This window comes from Salmo trutta, chromosome 30 (genome assembly GCF_901001165.1).
Source record: "Salmo trutta chromosome 30, fSalTru1.1, whole genome shotgun sequence".
Classification (NCBI taxonomy): Eukaryota; Metazoa; Chordata; class Actinopteri; order Salmoniformes; family Salmonidae; genus Salmo; species Salmo trutta.
This window is the reverse complement of record NC_042986.1, coordinates 5058583-5074646: the sequence shown is the minus strand read 5'-3', so window position 1 is coordinate 5074646 and position 16064 is coordinate 5058583. Positions and strand designations below refer to the sequence as shown.

Genomic DNA, 16064 nt, shown 5'->3' with positions numbered 1-16064 from the left:
TAGTGGTAGAACCACTGTAGGTCCATCAGTTTTATCTAGTAGATAAATGCCTCAGCCACCACCCCACATCTTTAGAGGAGGAACCACTGTAGGTCCATCAGTTTTATCTAGTAGATAAATGCCTCAGCCACCACCCCACATCTTTAGAGGAGGAACCACTGTAGGTTCATCAGTTTTATCTAGTAGATAAATGCCTCAGCCACCACCCCACATCTTTTAAAGAAAGAACCAATGTAGGTCCATCAGTTTTATCTAGTAGATAAATGCCTCAGCCACCACCCCACATCTTTAGAGCGAAGAAACGCCCAGTCCAGCTCTACCCGCCCCCCATACACACTTTTCTACTGTCTCTGCCCCTTACAATCTCTTCCACTGTCCCAGTCCCCTCCTTCACACACACTGTTTTGTGCCCCATACACACAGCTCCAGCTATCTCAACCATCACCCTACCTCACAGGCTAGACAGTGTCCAGAGGAGAGAAACACAATAGAGTGAGACAACTGACTAGACCAACTTGACTTTGTTAAAAAAACACTTTGTGGAGAGGAGATGCATGAGTGCACAGATAGGCATACACACAGCTGTGTCTGTGTTCAATGGGGGGGAGTGATGTGCACGCGTGTGTGTGCATGCCTGCATGTGAGCGTGTGTGTGTCTGTGACGGACAAAAAGCAGAGCGCTTATTTTGAATTACAAATTTTAAAATGCCAGGCTTGCATATTCTGGATGGTTCTGCACTATTGATCCCAGATGGCAGAGGGGCTAAATTACCCTTGAGCTCTGTTGGCTTTTATGTCTCTTGTCTACTGACCAGGGAGGAGGGAGGGAGGGAGACATGAAAGAAAGAGAGACAGAGATTGAAAGAGATAGAAAGAAATATAGACAGAGAGAGAAAAGACAGAGACAAAGATAAAGAGTGAGATGGAGAGAAAGACAGAGAGGAGCGGGAGAAATAGAAAAACAAGCAGCCCTCTGTTAATGGAATGAAGACGGGTTAGCCAAAATCAAGGAGGAACCACTAATTGACATCTAAAGAATCCAACTTGTTTGCCTGGAGCTCATTGGAGAAGACAGCTTGCATATTTCCCCCCGCACATCTGTCAAAGATACTGCCTTGGAACCTGGGTCGTCTTTATTAGACACCACACTGAAGAAAACGGACTGAAACAGGGAGGGACTATGAGCAACGCGTCCAGTAAGAAACGCTTGTTTTCATTTCCGGGTGCAAAACATTTGCTGCAGTGTGCATTAATGAACATGACCCTGCTAGCCTCTAGCGCTACCTGAAACTGCAGGGCCATGGACTATAGGCTGGTGATGCTTTATTATATAGAGGAGAGGAGAGCAGGCCAGAAGCTCTGGTAAACCTGGCCTTGGTTATAGTGGAACAGCCTGGGCGGTTTATTTCAGTCGAGGTGAAATGAGTCGTTGAGAACAGGCAGAGTAGAGAAGGGGGCACTGGGGGCTGTGCTGTGCTTACTGTACTGTACTGGACTCCCCCTAAAGCCTGTTTGAGCAACATCTGACAGGGGAGCAGAGTTAGTTCTGTCAGGAGGGCAGAGTGACACTCTAGTAACTGTATAGTCTACTCCCTAGAAGCCAATCCAAATGTACATCAAAAACGATCAATGTGAGTTAAATATATTTGGCTGTTTATGTGTGTAGTATGGTATGTAAATGGCAGTGATTCTGTGAACAACACTCATGTAATGATGAGTAACTTTTAAAACGCCCTGAGCTAATACCTTGGCTTTAACTCCACCGGCTAACACGGGTGTGTGTGTGTGTGTGTGTGTGTGTGTGTGTGTGTGTGTGTGTGTGTGTGTGTGTGTGTGTGTGTGTGTGTGTGTGTGTGTGTGTGTGTGTGTGTGTGTGTGTGTGTGTGTGTGTGTGTGTGTGTGTGTGTGCGTACGTGCGTGCATGTGTTCCCCCTACCTCTTGTCTGTGGAGCTGGATGCCTGGTTCATCTCGCTGTTTGAAATGAAGTTGCGGATTTCAGAGAAGTAAGAGTCCTCTTTCTCATCTAAAAGTGCATCGGAGTTGGGAGAGGAAATGTTGTTTCCTAGGTTGGAGAGGATCCCGGAGTGTTGACTCACTGTAAGCAAGGCACACACACCCACGCACACGCACACACATGCAAACAGACACACGCACACAAACACACACACACACACACACGTACACACACACACACACACACACGTACACACACACACACACACACACACACACACACACACAAGCAAAGAGACACACACACACATGCAAACACACACGCACACACACACACACACACACACACACACACACACACACACACACACACACACACACACACACACCAGCGTTAGTAACAGCATATAAAGCTATAATCAACAGCAGGAATAGGGGACTACACTCGATGAGATGCGTAACGTGTTTAGTTAAAGTCTACTCACCCCTTGCACAGTTGTCACATTTTGCTGCCTTAAAAAAACTAAAAAGGGATTACATTAGATTCCTTTTCCTACACATCAACACAATCTGCTCCACAAGTGAAAGAAAAAGTATACAACATTGTCTTGATTGTGTATGTCTTCACATGCCAAAGTTAATACCTGGTGGAAGTAGGAGAGTGTTTTGAGGTTGAGTTTTTAGAAAAAAAATATATTAGAAGATATGCGAAGAAAAGATGTAAATATATATACACTGCTCAAAAAAATAAAGGGAACACTTAAACAACACAATGTAACTCCAAGTCAATCACACTTCTGTGAAATAAAACTGTCCACTTAGGAAGCAACACTGATTGACAATACATTTCACATGCTGTTGTGCAAATGGAATAGACAACAGGTGGAAATTATAGGCAATTAGCAAGACACCCCAAATAAAGGAGTGGTTCTGCAGGTGGTGACCACAGAGCACTTCTCAGTTCCTATGCTTCCTGGCTGATGTTTTGGTCACTTTTGAATGCTGGCGGTGCTTTCACTCTAGTGGTAGCATGAGATGGAGTCTACAACCCACACAAGTGGCTCAGGTAGTGCAGCTCATCCAGGATGGCACATCAATGCGAGCTGTGGCAAGAAGGTTTGCTGTGTCTGTCAGCGTAGTGTCCAGAGCATGGAGGCGCTACCAGGAGACAGGCCAGTACATCAGGAGATGTGGAGGAGGCCGTAGGAGGGCAACAACCCAGCAGCCGGACCACTACCTCCGCCTTTGTGCAAGGAGGAGCAGCAGGAGCACTGCCAGAGCCCTGCAAAATGACCTCCAGCAGGGCACAAATGTGCATGTGTCTGCTCAAACGGTCAGAAACAGACGCCATGAGGGTTGTATGAGGGCCCGACGTCCACAGGTGGGGGTTGTGCTTACAGCCCAACACCGTGCAGGACGTTTGGCATTTGCCAGAGAACACCAAGATTGGCAAATTCGCCACTGGCGCCCTGTGCTCTTCACAGATGAAAGCAGGTTCACACTGAGCACATGTGACAGACGTGATAGAGTCTGGAGACGCCGTGGAGAACGTTCTGCTGCCTGCAACATCCTCCAGCATGACCGGTTTGTCGGTGGGTCAGTCATGGTGTGGGGTGGCATTTCTTTGGGGGGCCGCACAGCCCTCCATGTGCTCGCCAGAGGTAGCCTGACTGCCATTAGGTACCGAGATGAGATCCTCAGACCCCTTGTGAGACCATATGCTGGTGCGGTTAGCCCTGGGTTCCTCCTAATGCAAGACAATGCTAGACCTCATGTGGCTGGAGTGTGTCAGCAGTTCCTGCAAGAGGAAGACATTGATGCTATGGACTGAATCCAATTGAGCACATCTGGGACATCATGTCTCGCTCCATCCACCAACGCCACGTTGCACCACAGACTGTCCAGGAGTTGGCGGATGCTTTAGTCCAGGTCTGGGAGGAGATCCCTCAGGAGACCATCCGCCACCTCATCAGGAGCATGCCCAGGCGTTGTAGGGAGGCCATACAGGCACGTGGAGGCCACACACACTACTGAGCCTCATTTTGACTTGTTTTAAGGACAATACATCAAAGTTGGATCAGCCTGTAGTGTGGTTTTCCACTTTAATTTTGAGTGTGACTCCAAATCCAGACCTCCATGGGTTGATAAATTGGATTTCCATTGATTATTTTTGTGTGATTTTGTTGTCAGCACATTCAACTATGTAAAGAAAAAAGTATTTAATAAGATTATGTCATTCATTCAGATCTAGGATGTGTTATTTTAGTGTTCCCTTTATTTTTTTGAGCAGTGTATATACATGTGAAACGACAAGAGGAGGACAAAGGACGTCTGACTGCTATGCCATCTTGGAAAAAAAGGTGATAAGGTAATTAGTGATCCATTTTAGTTAAAACTAAAGTAAATATATTGTCACCAAATAATTGATTAAAACACACTGTTTTGCAGTGAAGGTCTACAGTAGCCTCAACAGCACTCTGTAGTGTAGCACCATCGTGTAGCTGGAGGACAGCTAGTTTCTGTCCTCCTCAGTACAAAACGGGGGGGGGGCTCTTGCAGCATGAACTGAGATGTTGTACACCCAATCAATGGATCAGAGAATGAATCGAGTACTGAAACCATAAGCTACAGCTAGCTAGCCCTGCAGTGTATAAAGTGTGGTGAGTAGTTGACTCAAAGAGAGAGAAAGAAAATAGTTAAACAGTTTTGAACAAATTCCTTTCTTCAAGATAAAGGAGAAACTTTCAGTTTCACTTACTTAGCTAGCAAATGCAGCTAGCTAGTTTAGCCTACTCAAACATGGCAGCCACATTGTATAGTGAGAAAACCAATCTATTTCATCCCTTTTGAATTCAGGCTGTAAAACAAAGAAATGTGGAATAAGTCAAAGGATATAAATATTTTCTGAAGGCAGTGTACATGTAACTGCCAAAATAATGGAACACTTGAGTAAATGAGGGTTCTGGCAGCTCTGTTATGGTGCGGTTTGCATTTTCCTGTCATGGTTTAGGTCCACTCAACCACTTAGAGGGCAAGGCAAACACCAATAAATACACAGCCATTCTGAGGGATCACCTTCAACCTATGGTGAATCATTTCTATCCTGATGGGAGTGGATGACAATGCCTCCATTCACAGGGCACCAGCAGTCACTGAATGGTTTGTTGAGCATGGAAATTATGTAAACCATATGCCATGGCGAACTCAGTCACCAGATCTCAACCCAATTGAACATTTATCAGAGATTCAACAAAACACCAAATTAAGGAATTTCTCATGGAAGAATGGTGTCACATCCCTCCAATAGAGGTCAAGGTGCATTGAAGCTGTTCTGGCGGCTTGTGATGGCCCAACGCCCTACTAAGACATTTTATGTTGGTGTTTCCATTATTTTAGCAGTTACTTGCGTTTCCGTTGTTTTTGTCAAAATTGCTTAAACTGAGTCAATTTGGTCGGGAATCACTGATGGACAGCAATATTCAAACTTTATAGTCAGGACTGAAACTGGACCTTTTGTTCCAGTCAACACCTCAACACCCCTTAGACAGCCATTCTGCTGTGTCTTTGGCATTAAAACGTATGCAATTGCCCTGATGAAAAATTAAACTCTATCCCAGGGTTAGGTATTCAGATTAGATTAGATGTTTATTTAGTTACATGCGCAAAGTCGCAGATGTAGTTGCAGTGTACAGTGAAATACTTAAGCTCCGAGCTCCCACAGTGCAGGTGTGAATGAAACAATAATAATAAAAAATATTAGGGGGACAGGGGGAGGTGACTAGTGGTGGCTATACAGCAGCCTGATGTTCTGGGGGTAGAAGGTATTGGCCAATCTGTTCGTTTTAGCCATGATGCTCCTGTACTGCCCGTGTCTTAGTGATAGAACCAGGAAGCACAGGCCATGGCTCGGGTGGCTGAGGTCCCTAAAGATCTTCTTGACTTTCCTGAGACACCTGGTGTTGTAGGTGTGCTGGAGGCCAGACAGTGTGCACACAATGGTGCGTTCGGCTGCACGTATCACCCTCTGGAGTGCCTTGCGGTCAGCATTTTTCAGAAGGTTTTCCTGTAACTTTTTACATGGGCTCTTCTACCTTTCATATGTGTTTTGATCCTAGCAAACTCCCCAAGCCTTGCCGGTGACAAGCTTATCCATAACATGATGCTGCCACCACAATACTTGCAAATACAGAAGTTTCACATCATTGCATTCACTCCGCATTACTGGCCGGTATGACAAAGTAAAAAGGTCTATGTTGAAAAATCTATTTCAAATCATCCATTATGTTTGCAACAAGGCCCTTATGTAATACTGCAAGACAACATGGCAAATAAATTAACTTAACATAAAAACGTTAGGTTTGGGTCAAATACATCACAGAGTGAAACCTTCTGTATTTTCAAGTAATATGGTGGCAGCATCATGTTATGGGTATGCTTGTTTGTCAGGATCAAAATAAATATGAAAGGAGCAAAGCCCCGGTAAGAAGTTAGAGGAAAACCTGCATGTCTTCTAAATACCTAACCCTGGCATAGAGTTTTATATTTCAGTGGAACAATTACAAAAAATATAATGCCAAAGACACTCACATTCCGAGAGGTTTTGAGTGTTTCTGGGGGGTCCCGTTTAAATCCGGAGTTAAATCTACTTGAAATCAGAGACAAGGTTTACATATTGCTGTCCATCAATGATTCCAACCAAATTTACTGAGCTTGAGGAATTTTGACAAAAACAATGGATATAATGTTGCCTTAACAGTTGTGCAAGAGTTGGTAGAATCTTATTCAAAATGATTTACAGCTGTAAGGTGCTTCCACCAAGTTTTCCGTGGTGTGAAGACATACACAATCAAGACATTTTAATTTATTTTATTTTATTAATTTCACTTTGAAAATGTGGAGCAGGTTGTGTATCCAATTGAATCCCTTTTTAGGTTTTATTTAAAGGAAGTAAAATGTGACAACTTTGCAAGGGGTGTGTAAACTTATACTAGGCCCTGTAGTCAAAGTTAATGTACTGTATGTACATGTTAATGTAGTCAATATAGTCAATGTTATCAATTGCAGTACGCTCACCAGCAGTAAAAGAAAATAGGTAAATGCTATTTTATTTGAGGCTGTGAATAACAACCATGTACTGTATGTTAAAGGGACATTCAACTCCAAAACCAATGTTTGTCAGATGTTTTTAGATCTGGAAATTATACTACACTTATCTTTTCCCTTCATTTGAGGTTATAATGACATATATCGCTGAATCTACACAACAGGTGGCCTTGGACATAAGACGTTTGAAAATATCTGATAAACTTAGATTTTATGGTATAACACAGCTGATCTAGGGGGAGGGGTTCATTAGGTGAACAGGGACCCACCGGGCAGGTTCTCGTGCTCATGCTTCTTTAGGTGACGGTCCAAGTTGGTTTGCTGGCCGAAACAGCGGTTGCACAGGGGACACTTGAAGGGCTTCTCCTTGTTGTGGATGTTGCGTACGTGCCGCTGGAGGTTGGAGGAGATGCTGAACGAGCGGTCACAGTATTTACACCTGGGGGGGGGGGGGGGGGGGAGAGAGAGAGAGAGAGAGAGAGAGAGAGAGAGAGAGAGGAAGATTAGATTTCATATGTTTCTGTATTTGCTTTGGTAATGAAAGATTAAAGTGAATCTAACTGAATTGAAAGAGAAAGAGAGTGAGAAATTGAAAAGTATAGAGAGAAAGATAAAGAACAGGGGAGGAGAGGGAAGCAGAAAGAGAGAGAAAGGAGAAGAGAGGTAGAGGGGTAAGACAGACAGGGAGAAGGGAGGCAGAGAGAGAGAGAGTACAGGTAGAGAAGGCAAATAAGGAAGGGAGAAGGAGTGAGCTTGGGAGGTAGAGAGAAAGATAAATAAAGCGAACATTGGTAAAGAAAGGAGAAGAGAGGTAGAGGGGTAAGACAGGCAGGGGTAAGACAGGCAGGGAGAAAGATAAATAAAGCAAACATTGGTAAAGAAAGGAGAGTTGGTCTAAATGTTGCAACGGTCATTAAAATTTTACAATTTTAAAAACAATTCTAGTAAATGCAACAGTTGGACAATGGATGAAGATACTCCAACCTGTTTACATTTTTAAACATGTCAGGTAGAGACTGAATTATAGCACATAAAACATTTTACTTGCACAGACAAATAATGGAGTTCAGGGATTTGGTGGGAATTAAGGTCTTCCATTTATTGTCAAATTTCATCTTTTTTTGCACTCATATATGTACAGTGTGGGTGTCACGTCTAGCTTAGGTAGCAGGAAAGGGGCAGAGTCAAGAGCAGGAGACTGAGGTCCGGTAGCACAGAGGTTTATTCTACCATTGAATAAGGTAGCCAAAAACGCAGTGTGCGCACAACACCCAAAAGGAGAATTGCTCCAAAAACGAAAACGCACGGGGCGCAGCCCGGCAATACACAATGACTGATCAAAAGCACACTGAGAATACAAAGGCAGCGCAAACTACCATACCCCCCACTAAGGACAAACTAAATACCCCCCCCCCCCCACTAATGACAAACAAGGAACAGGTGCGGACCTAGACAGACAAAACCAAAAGAAACAGAAACATAGATCGGTGGCAGCTAGTTGGCCGGCGACGACGACTGCCGAGCACCGCCCGACCGGGGAGGGGCGCCACCTTCTGTGGATACTGTGACAGTGGGTGTGTGGGTGTATTTGCATATACGAACACATTAACATATAGGGTGGAACAGGACTGCAACCACAAACACTTCCTCTGTCTAGGCCTACCTGCAGCCACAAAAACTTCCTCTGTCTAGACCTACCTGCAACCACAAAAACTTCCTCTGTCTAGGCCTACCTGCAACCACAAAAACTTCCTCTGTCTAGGCCTACCTGCAACCACAAAAACTTCCTCTGTCTAGGCCTACCTGCAACCACAAAAACTTCCTCTGTCTAGGCCTACCTGCAACCACAAAAACTTCCTCTGTCTAGGCCTACCTGCAGCCACCTGCTCTGTCTAGGCCTACCTGCAGCCACATGCTCTGCCTAGGCCTACCTGCAGCCACCTGCTCTGCCTAGGCCTACCTGCAGCCACCTGGTCTGCCTAGGTCTACCTGCAGCCACCTCCTCTGCCTAGGCCTACCTGCAGCCACCTCCTCTATCTAGGCCTACCTGTAGCCACCTGCTCTGTCTAGGCCTACCTGCAGCCACCTGCTCTGTCTAGGCCTACCTGCAGCCACCTGCTCTGTCTAGGCCTACCTGCAGCCACCTGCTCTGTCTAGGCCTACCTGCAGCCACCTGCTCTGTCTAGGCCTACCTGCAGCCACCTGCTCTGTCTAGGCCTACCTGCAGCCACCTGCTCTGTCTAGGCCTACCTGCAGCCACCTGCACTGTCTAGACTGCGTAATTCAAGTGTGCACCCCTCAAACACAGGAAATAGATGGCTGAAAAACTCAGATCCAAAGGTGGGCGGTGCATGCTCATTGCTATTAAATGAGTGGCCTATTCCAGATGGTAAACAACAATAACGACCAGAGCCAGAATCATCCAGTCAAAACATTGTGGGCATATGACTGTTCATCTACTATGGGTCTTTCTACATGGACACACGTGTCACTGCAGCACTGACACACACACACATCAGCGGCGATCGGTGCCATTTAAGACGAGGGAGGACGCTTATATTTTTAATTAGGGATCCCCATCAGCTAATCTTCCTGGGGTCCAAACACATTAGGGCACTTACATCACACATAAAACAAAAGATAAAACAGTACATCATGTAACATTATTACACAACTACAGATCTATAATACTAAATGTATAATACCACCATACCAAAATATTACACCACTACATATCTACAATACTAAATGTATAATACCACCATACCACAATATTATACCACTACATATCTATCCATACAACAATATTACACCACTACATATCTATAATACTAAATGTATAATACCACCATACCACAATATTACACCACTACATATCTATAATACTAAATGTATAATACCACCATACCACAATATTACACCACTACATATTTATAATACTAAATGTATAATACCACCATACCACAATATTACACCACTACATATCTATAATACTAAATGTATAATACCACCATACCAAAATATTACACCACTACATATCTATAATACTAAATGTATAATACCACCATACCACAATATTACACCACTACATATCTATAATACTAAATGTATAATACCACCATACCACAATATTACACCACTACATATCTATAATACTAATTGTATAATACCACCATACCACAATATTACACCACTACATATCTATAATACTAAATGTATAATACCACAATATTATACCACTACATATCTATAATACTAAATGTATAATACCACCATACCACAATATTACACCACTACATATCTATAATACTAAATGTATAATACCACCATACCACAATATTACACCACTACATATCTATAATACTAAATGTATAATACCACCATACCACAATATTACACCACTACATATCTATAATACTAAATGTATAATACCACCATACCACAATATTACACCACTACATATCTATAATACTAAATGTATAATACCACCATACCACAATATTACACCACTACATATCTATAATACTAAATGTATAATACCACCATACCACAATATTACACCACTACATATCTATAATACTAAATGTATAATACCACCATACCACAATATTACACCACTACATATCTATAATACTAAATGTATAATACCACAATATTATACCACTACATATCTATAATACTAAATGTATAATACCACCATACCACAATATTACACCACTACATACCTATAATACTAAATGTATAATACCACCATACCACAATATTACACCACTACATATCTATAATACTAAATGTATAATACCACCATACCACAATATTACACCACTACATATCTATAATACTAATTGTATAATACCACCATACCACAATATTACAATGTAGGTGTGTATAGAGTCTGTGTGCTAGCATTTTTGTGTGTATGCGTGTATCTGTGTGTGTGTCTCTTCACAGTCCCCGCTCTTCCATAAGGTGTATTTTATTTGCTTTTTAAATCTGATTCTACTGCTGCCTCAGTTACTTGATGTGGAATAGAGTTCCATGTAGTCATGGCTCTATGTAGTACTGTGCGCCTCCCATAGTCTGTTCTAGACTTGGGGACTGTTAAGATACCTCTTGTGGCATGTCTTGTGGGGTATGCATGGGTGTCTGAGCTGTGTGCCAGTAGTTTAGACAGACAGCTAGGTGCATTCAGCTTGTCAATGCTTCTTACAAAAACAAGTAGTGATGAAGTCAATCTCTCCTCCACTTTGAGCCATGAGAGATTGACAAGCATATTATTAATGTTATCTCTCCGTGTACTTTTAAGGGACAGCTGTGCTGCCCTGTTCTGAGACAGTTGTAATTTTCTTAAGTCCCTCTTTGTGGCACTCGACTGAACAGTAGTCCAGGTGTGACAAAAATAGAGCCTGTAGGACCTGCCTTGTTGATAGTGCTGTTAAAAAGGTAGAGCAGCACTTTATTATGGACATACTCCTCCCCATCTTAGCTACTACTGAATTAATATGTTTTGACCATGACAGTTTACAATTTAGGGTTACTCCAAGCAGTTTAGTCACCTCAATTTCCACATTATTCATTACAATATTTTGTTGAGGTTTAGTTTAGGTTTGGGGTTTAGTGAATGATTTATCCCATATACAATGCTTTCAGTTTTTGAAATATTTAGGACTAACGTATTCATTTCTACCCATTCTGAATCTAACTGCAGCTCATTGTTAAGTGTTGCAGTAATTTCAGACACTGTAGCTGCTGAAGTGTATAGTGTTGAGTAATCCGCATACATAGACACATTGGCTTTACTCAAAACCAGTGGCATGTCGTTACTCAAGATTGAAAAAAGTAAGGGGCTTAGAGAGCTGCCCTGGGGAATTCCTGATTCTACTTGGATTATGTTGGAGAGGCTTCCAATAAAGAACCCACTCTGTGTTCTGTTAGACAGGTCCTGTAACTCTTTATCCACCATATAGCAAGGGATGTAAAGCCATAACACAGTGCATTCAGAAAGCATTCAGACCCTATGACTTTTTCCACGTTTTGATACGTCACATCCTTATTCTAAAATGGATCAAATAATTTTTCTCCACATCAGTCTACACACAATACCATATAATGACAAAGAAAAAATAGTTTTTTAGAAATGTTAGCAAATGTATCAAAAAATAAAACACAGAAATACCTTAATTACATTAGTATTCAGACCCTTTGCTATAAGACACAAAACTGAGATCAGGTACGTCCTGTTTCCATTGATCATCCTTGATGTTTCTAAAACTTGATTGGAGTCCACCTGTGGTAAATTCAATTGATTGGACATAATTTGGAAAGGCACACACCTGTCTATATACGATCCCACAGTTGACATTGCATGTCAGAGCAAAAACCAAGCAATGAGGTCAAAGGAATTGTCCGTAGAGCTCCGAGACAGGATTGAGTCGCAGCACAGATCTGGGGAAGGGTAACAAAAAATGTCTGCAGCATTGGTCCCCAAGAACACAGTGGCCTCCATCATTCTTAAATGGAAGAAGTTTGGAACCACCAAGACTCTTCCTAGAGCTGTCCGCCCAGCCAAACTGAGCTATAGGGTCGAGAAGCGCCTTGGTCAGGGACGTGACCAAGAACCTGATGGTCACTGACAGAGCTCTAGAGTTCCTCTGTGGAGATGGGAGAAACTTCTAGAAGGACAACCATCTCTGCAGCACTCCACCAATCACGCCTTTATGGTAAAGTTGCCAGACGGAAGCAACTCCTAAGTAAATGTCACATGACAGCCCACTTGGAGTTTGTCAAAAGACACCTAAAGGAAATTCTCTGGTCTGATGAAACCAAGATTTAACTCTTTGGCCTGATTGCCAAGAGTCATGCCTGGAGGAAACCTGGCACCATCCCTACGGTGAAGCATGGTGGTGGCAGCATCATGCTGTGGGGATGTTTTTCAGCGGCAGGGACTGGGAGACTAGTCAGGATCAAGGGAAAGATGAACGAAACAAAGTACAGAGAGATCCTTGATGAAAACCTGCTCAAGAGCGCTCAGGACCTCAGACTGGGGTGAAGGTTCACCTTCCAACAGGACAATGACCCTAAGCACACAGCCAAGACAACGCAGTAGTGGCTTTGGGACAAGTCTCTGAATGTCCTTGAGTGGCCTAGTCAGAACCTGAAAATAGCTGTGCATCTACGCTCCCCATCCAACCTGACAGAGCTTGAGAGGATCCGCGGAGAAGGATGTGAGAAACTCCCGAAATACAGGTGTGCCAAGCTTGTAGCGTCATAACCAAGAAGACTTGAGGCTGTGATCACTGCAAAAGGTCCTTCAACAAAGTACTGAGTAAAGGGCTTGAATACTTATGCAAATGCAATATTTACGTTTTTTATTTTAATACATTTGCAAAAATGTCTACAAACCTGTTTTTGCTTCGTCATTATAGGGTATTATGTGTAGATTGATGAGGGAAAAAACGTAACAAAATGTGGAAAAAGTCAAGGGGTCTGAATACTTTCCAACAGCAGACTATGATCGATAATGTCAAAAGCTGCATTGAAGTCAACAAAACAGCCCCCACAATATTTTTTGTATCAATATCTCTCAGCCAATCATGAAAGTCTGTTGTCAATTTGTTTACTGTACTAGCATTATATGTGGTCAAACACAATTTTTTCCAAAAGCTTACAAAGCATTCATGAAACAGGCTGATTGGTCTGCTATTTCAATCAAATCAAATCAAATTGTATTGGTCACATACACATGGTTAGCAGATGTTAATGTGAGTGTAGCAAAATGCTTGTGCTTCTAGTTCCGACCATGCAGTAATATCCAACAAGTAATCTAACAATTCCTCAACAACTAACTTAATACACACAAATCTAAAGGGGTGAATGAGAATATGTACATATAAATATATGGATGAGCGATGGCCGAGCGGCATAGGCAAGGTATGAGATATGAGATGAGTAATGTAAGATCTGTAAACATTATTAAAGTGGCATTATTTAAAGTGGCATAGTTTCATTCTCTGCCCTAGGTGGGACGTGGCCGTCCCACACTATTCAACAGCCAGTGATATAGCATGGCGCGAAATACAAAACAGCAAAAATATCATAATTTCAATTTCTCAAACATACGACTATTTTACACCATTTTAAGGATACACTCCTCGTTAATCCAACCACATTGTCCGATTTCAAAAAGGTTTTACAGCGAAAGCAAAACATTTGATTATGTTAGGAGAGTACATAGACAAAAATAACCACACAGCCATTTTCCATGCAAGGACATGTGTCACAAAAACCCAAAACACAACTAAATGAAGCACTAACCTTTGACGATCTTCATCAGATGACACTCCTAGGACATCATGTTACACAATACATGTATGTTTTGTTTGATAAAGTTCATATTTATATCCAAAAACAGCATTTTACATTGGCGCGTGATATTCAGAAAATGTATTCCCACCAAAACTCCCGGTGAATGTGAACATCAATTTACAAAAATACTCATCATAAACGTTGACAAAATACATAACAATTATTTTAAGAATTATAGATACAGTACACCTTTATGCAACCGCTGTGTCAGATTTTAAAATAGCTTTACGGAGAAAGCACATTTTTCAATATTCTGAGTACATAGCTCGCCATCACAGCAAGCTATTCAGACACCCGCCAAGTTCGGGGTCACCTAAACTCAGAATTAGTATTATAAATATTCTCTTACCTTTGCTGATCTTCGTCAGAATGCACTCCCAGGACTGCTACTTCCACAAGAAATGTTGTTTTTGTTCAAAATAATCCCTATTTATGTCCAAATACCTCCGTTTTGTTTGTGCGTACAGAGCACTATCCAAAGGCATAACGCGCGAGCGTGGTACCAGAGACAAAAAGTCTAAATGTTCCATTACCGTACTTAGAATCATGTCAAATGCTGTTTAAAATCTTCATGGTATTTTTAACGTAAAATTGCGATAATATTCCAACCGGACAATAGCATATTCATTCAAGAAGAAAAAGAAGGAATGGCGCGCTCACGGGATCGCGCATATCTAATCCTTTTGTCCCCTGGCAGTCCACTGATTGACTGAGCTACTATACTCTGCCCAGTGACAGGAGAATGCTGACAGAACTTTCTGAAGGCTGTTGACAGCCAATGGAAGCCTTAGGAAGTGCAACTTGACCCCACAGACACTGTAGTTTCGATAGAGATTCAAAAGAAGAACTACAATTCTCAGACTTTCCACTTCCTGGTTGGATTTTTCTCAGGTTTTTGCCTGTCATATGAGTTCTGTTATACTCACAGACACCATTCAAACAGTTTTAGAAACTTCAGAGTGTTTTCCATCTAAATCTACTAATAATATGCATATTCTAGTTTCTGGGCCAGAGTAGTAACCAGTTTAATTTGGGTACGTTTTTCATCCGGCCCTGAAAATACTGCCCCCTATACTTTAAGAAGTGAAAGTGACTAGTGATCCATTATTTAAAGTGGCCAGTGATTGGGTCTCACTGTAGTCAGCAGTCTCTCTGAGTTAGTGATTGCTGTTTAGCAGTCTGATGACCTTGAGATAGAAGCTGTTTTTCAGTCTCTCGGTCTCAGCTTTGATGCACCTCTACTGACCTTGCCTTCTGGATGGTAGCGGTGTGAACAGGCAGTGGCTCGGGCGGTTGTTGTCCTTGATAATCTTTTTGGCCTTCCTTTGACATCGGGTGCTGTAGGTGTCATGGACGGCAGGTAGTTTGCAGTTCACACAACCCACTGGAGAGCCTTGCGGTTGAGGGCGGTGCAGTTGCTATACCAGGCTGTGATACAGCCCGACAGGACGCTCTCGATTGTGCATCTGTAAAGGTTTGTCAGGGTTTCGGGTGACAAGCCAAATTACTTCAGCCTCCTGAGATTGAAGAGGCACTGTTGCGCCTTCTTCACCACGCTGTCTGTGTGGGTGGACCATTTCAGTTTGTCCGTGATGTGTACGCCGAGGAACTTAAAACTTTCCACCTTCTCCACTACTGTCCC

General features: G+C 42.5%; 1 protein-coding gene across 5 annotated transcripts in view; it reads right to left on the bottom strand.

Annotated features, from left to right (window-relative positions):
- LOC115168976 (histone-lysine N-methyltransferase PRDM16) overlaps window positions 1–16064 on the bottom strand; it is a 384212-nt gene that overhangs the window by 14012 nt on the left and 354136 nt on the right. For all 5 annotated transcript variants that reach the window (XM_029724556.1, XM_029724560.1, XM_029724561.1 and 2 more), the window contains 2 exons: window positions 7327–7496; window positions 1937–2096 (listed from right to left, as the gene is read on the bottom strand). In XM_029724556.1, coding sequence (XP_029580416.1) covers window positions 1937–2096; window positions 7327–7496 — 330 coding nt within the window. The remainder of the gene's footprint in view (window positions 1–1936; window positions 2097–7326; window positions 7497–16064) is intronic.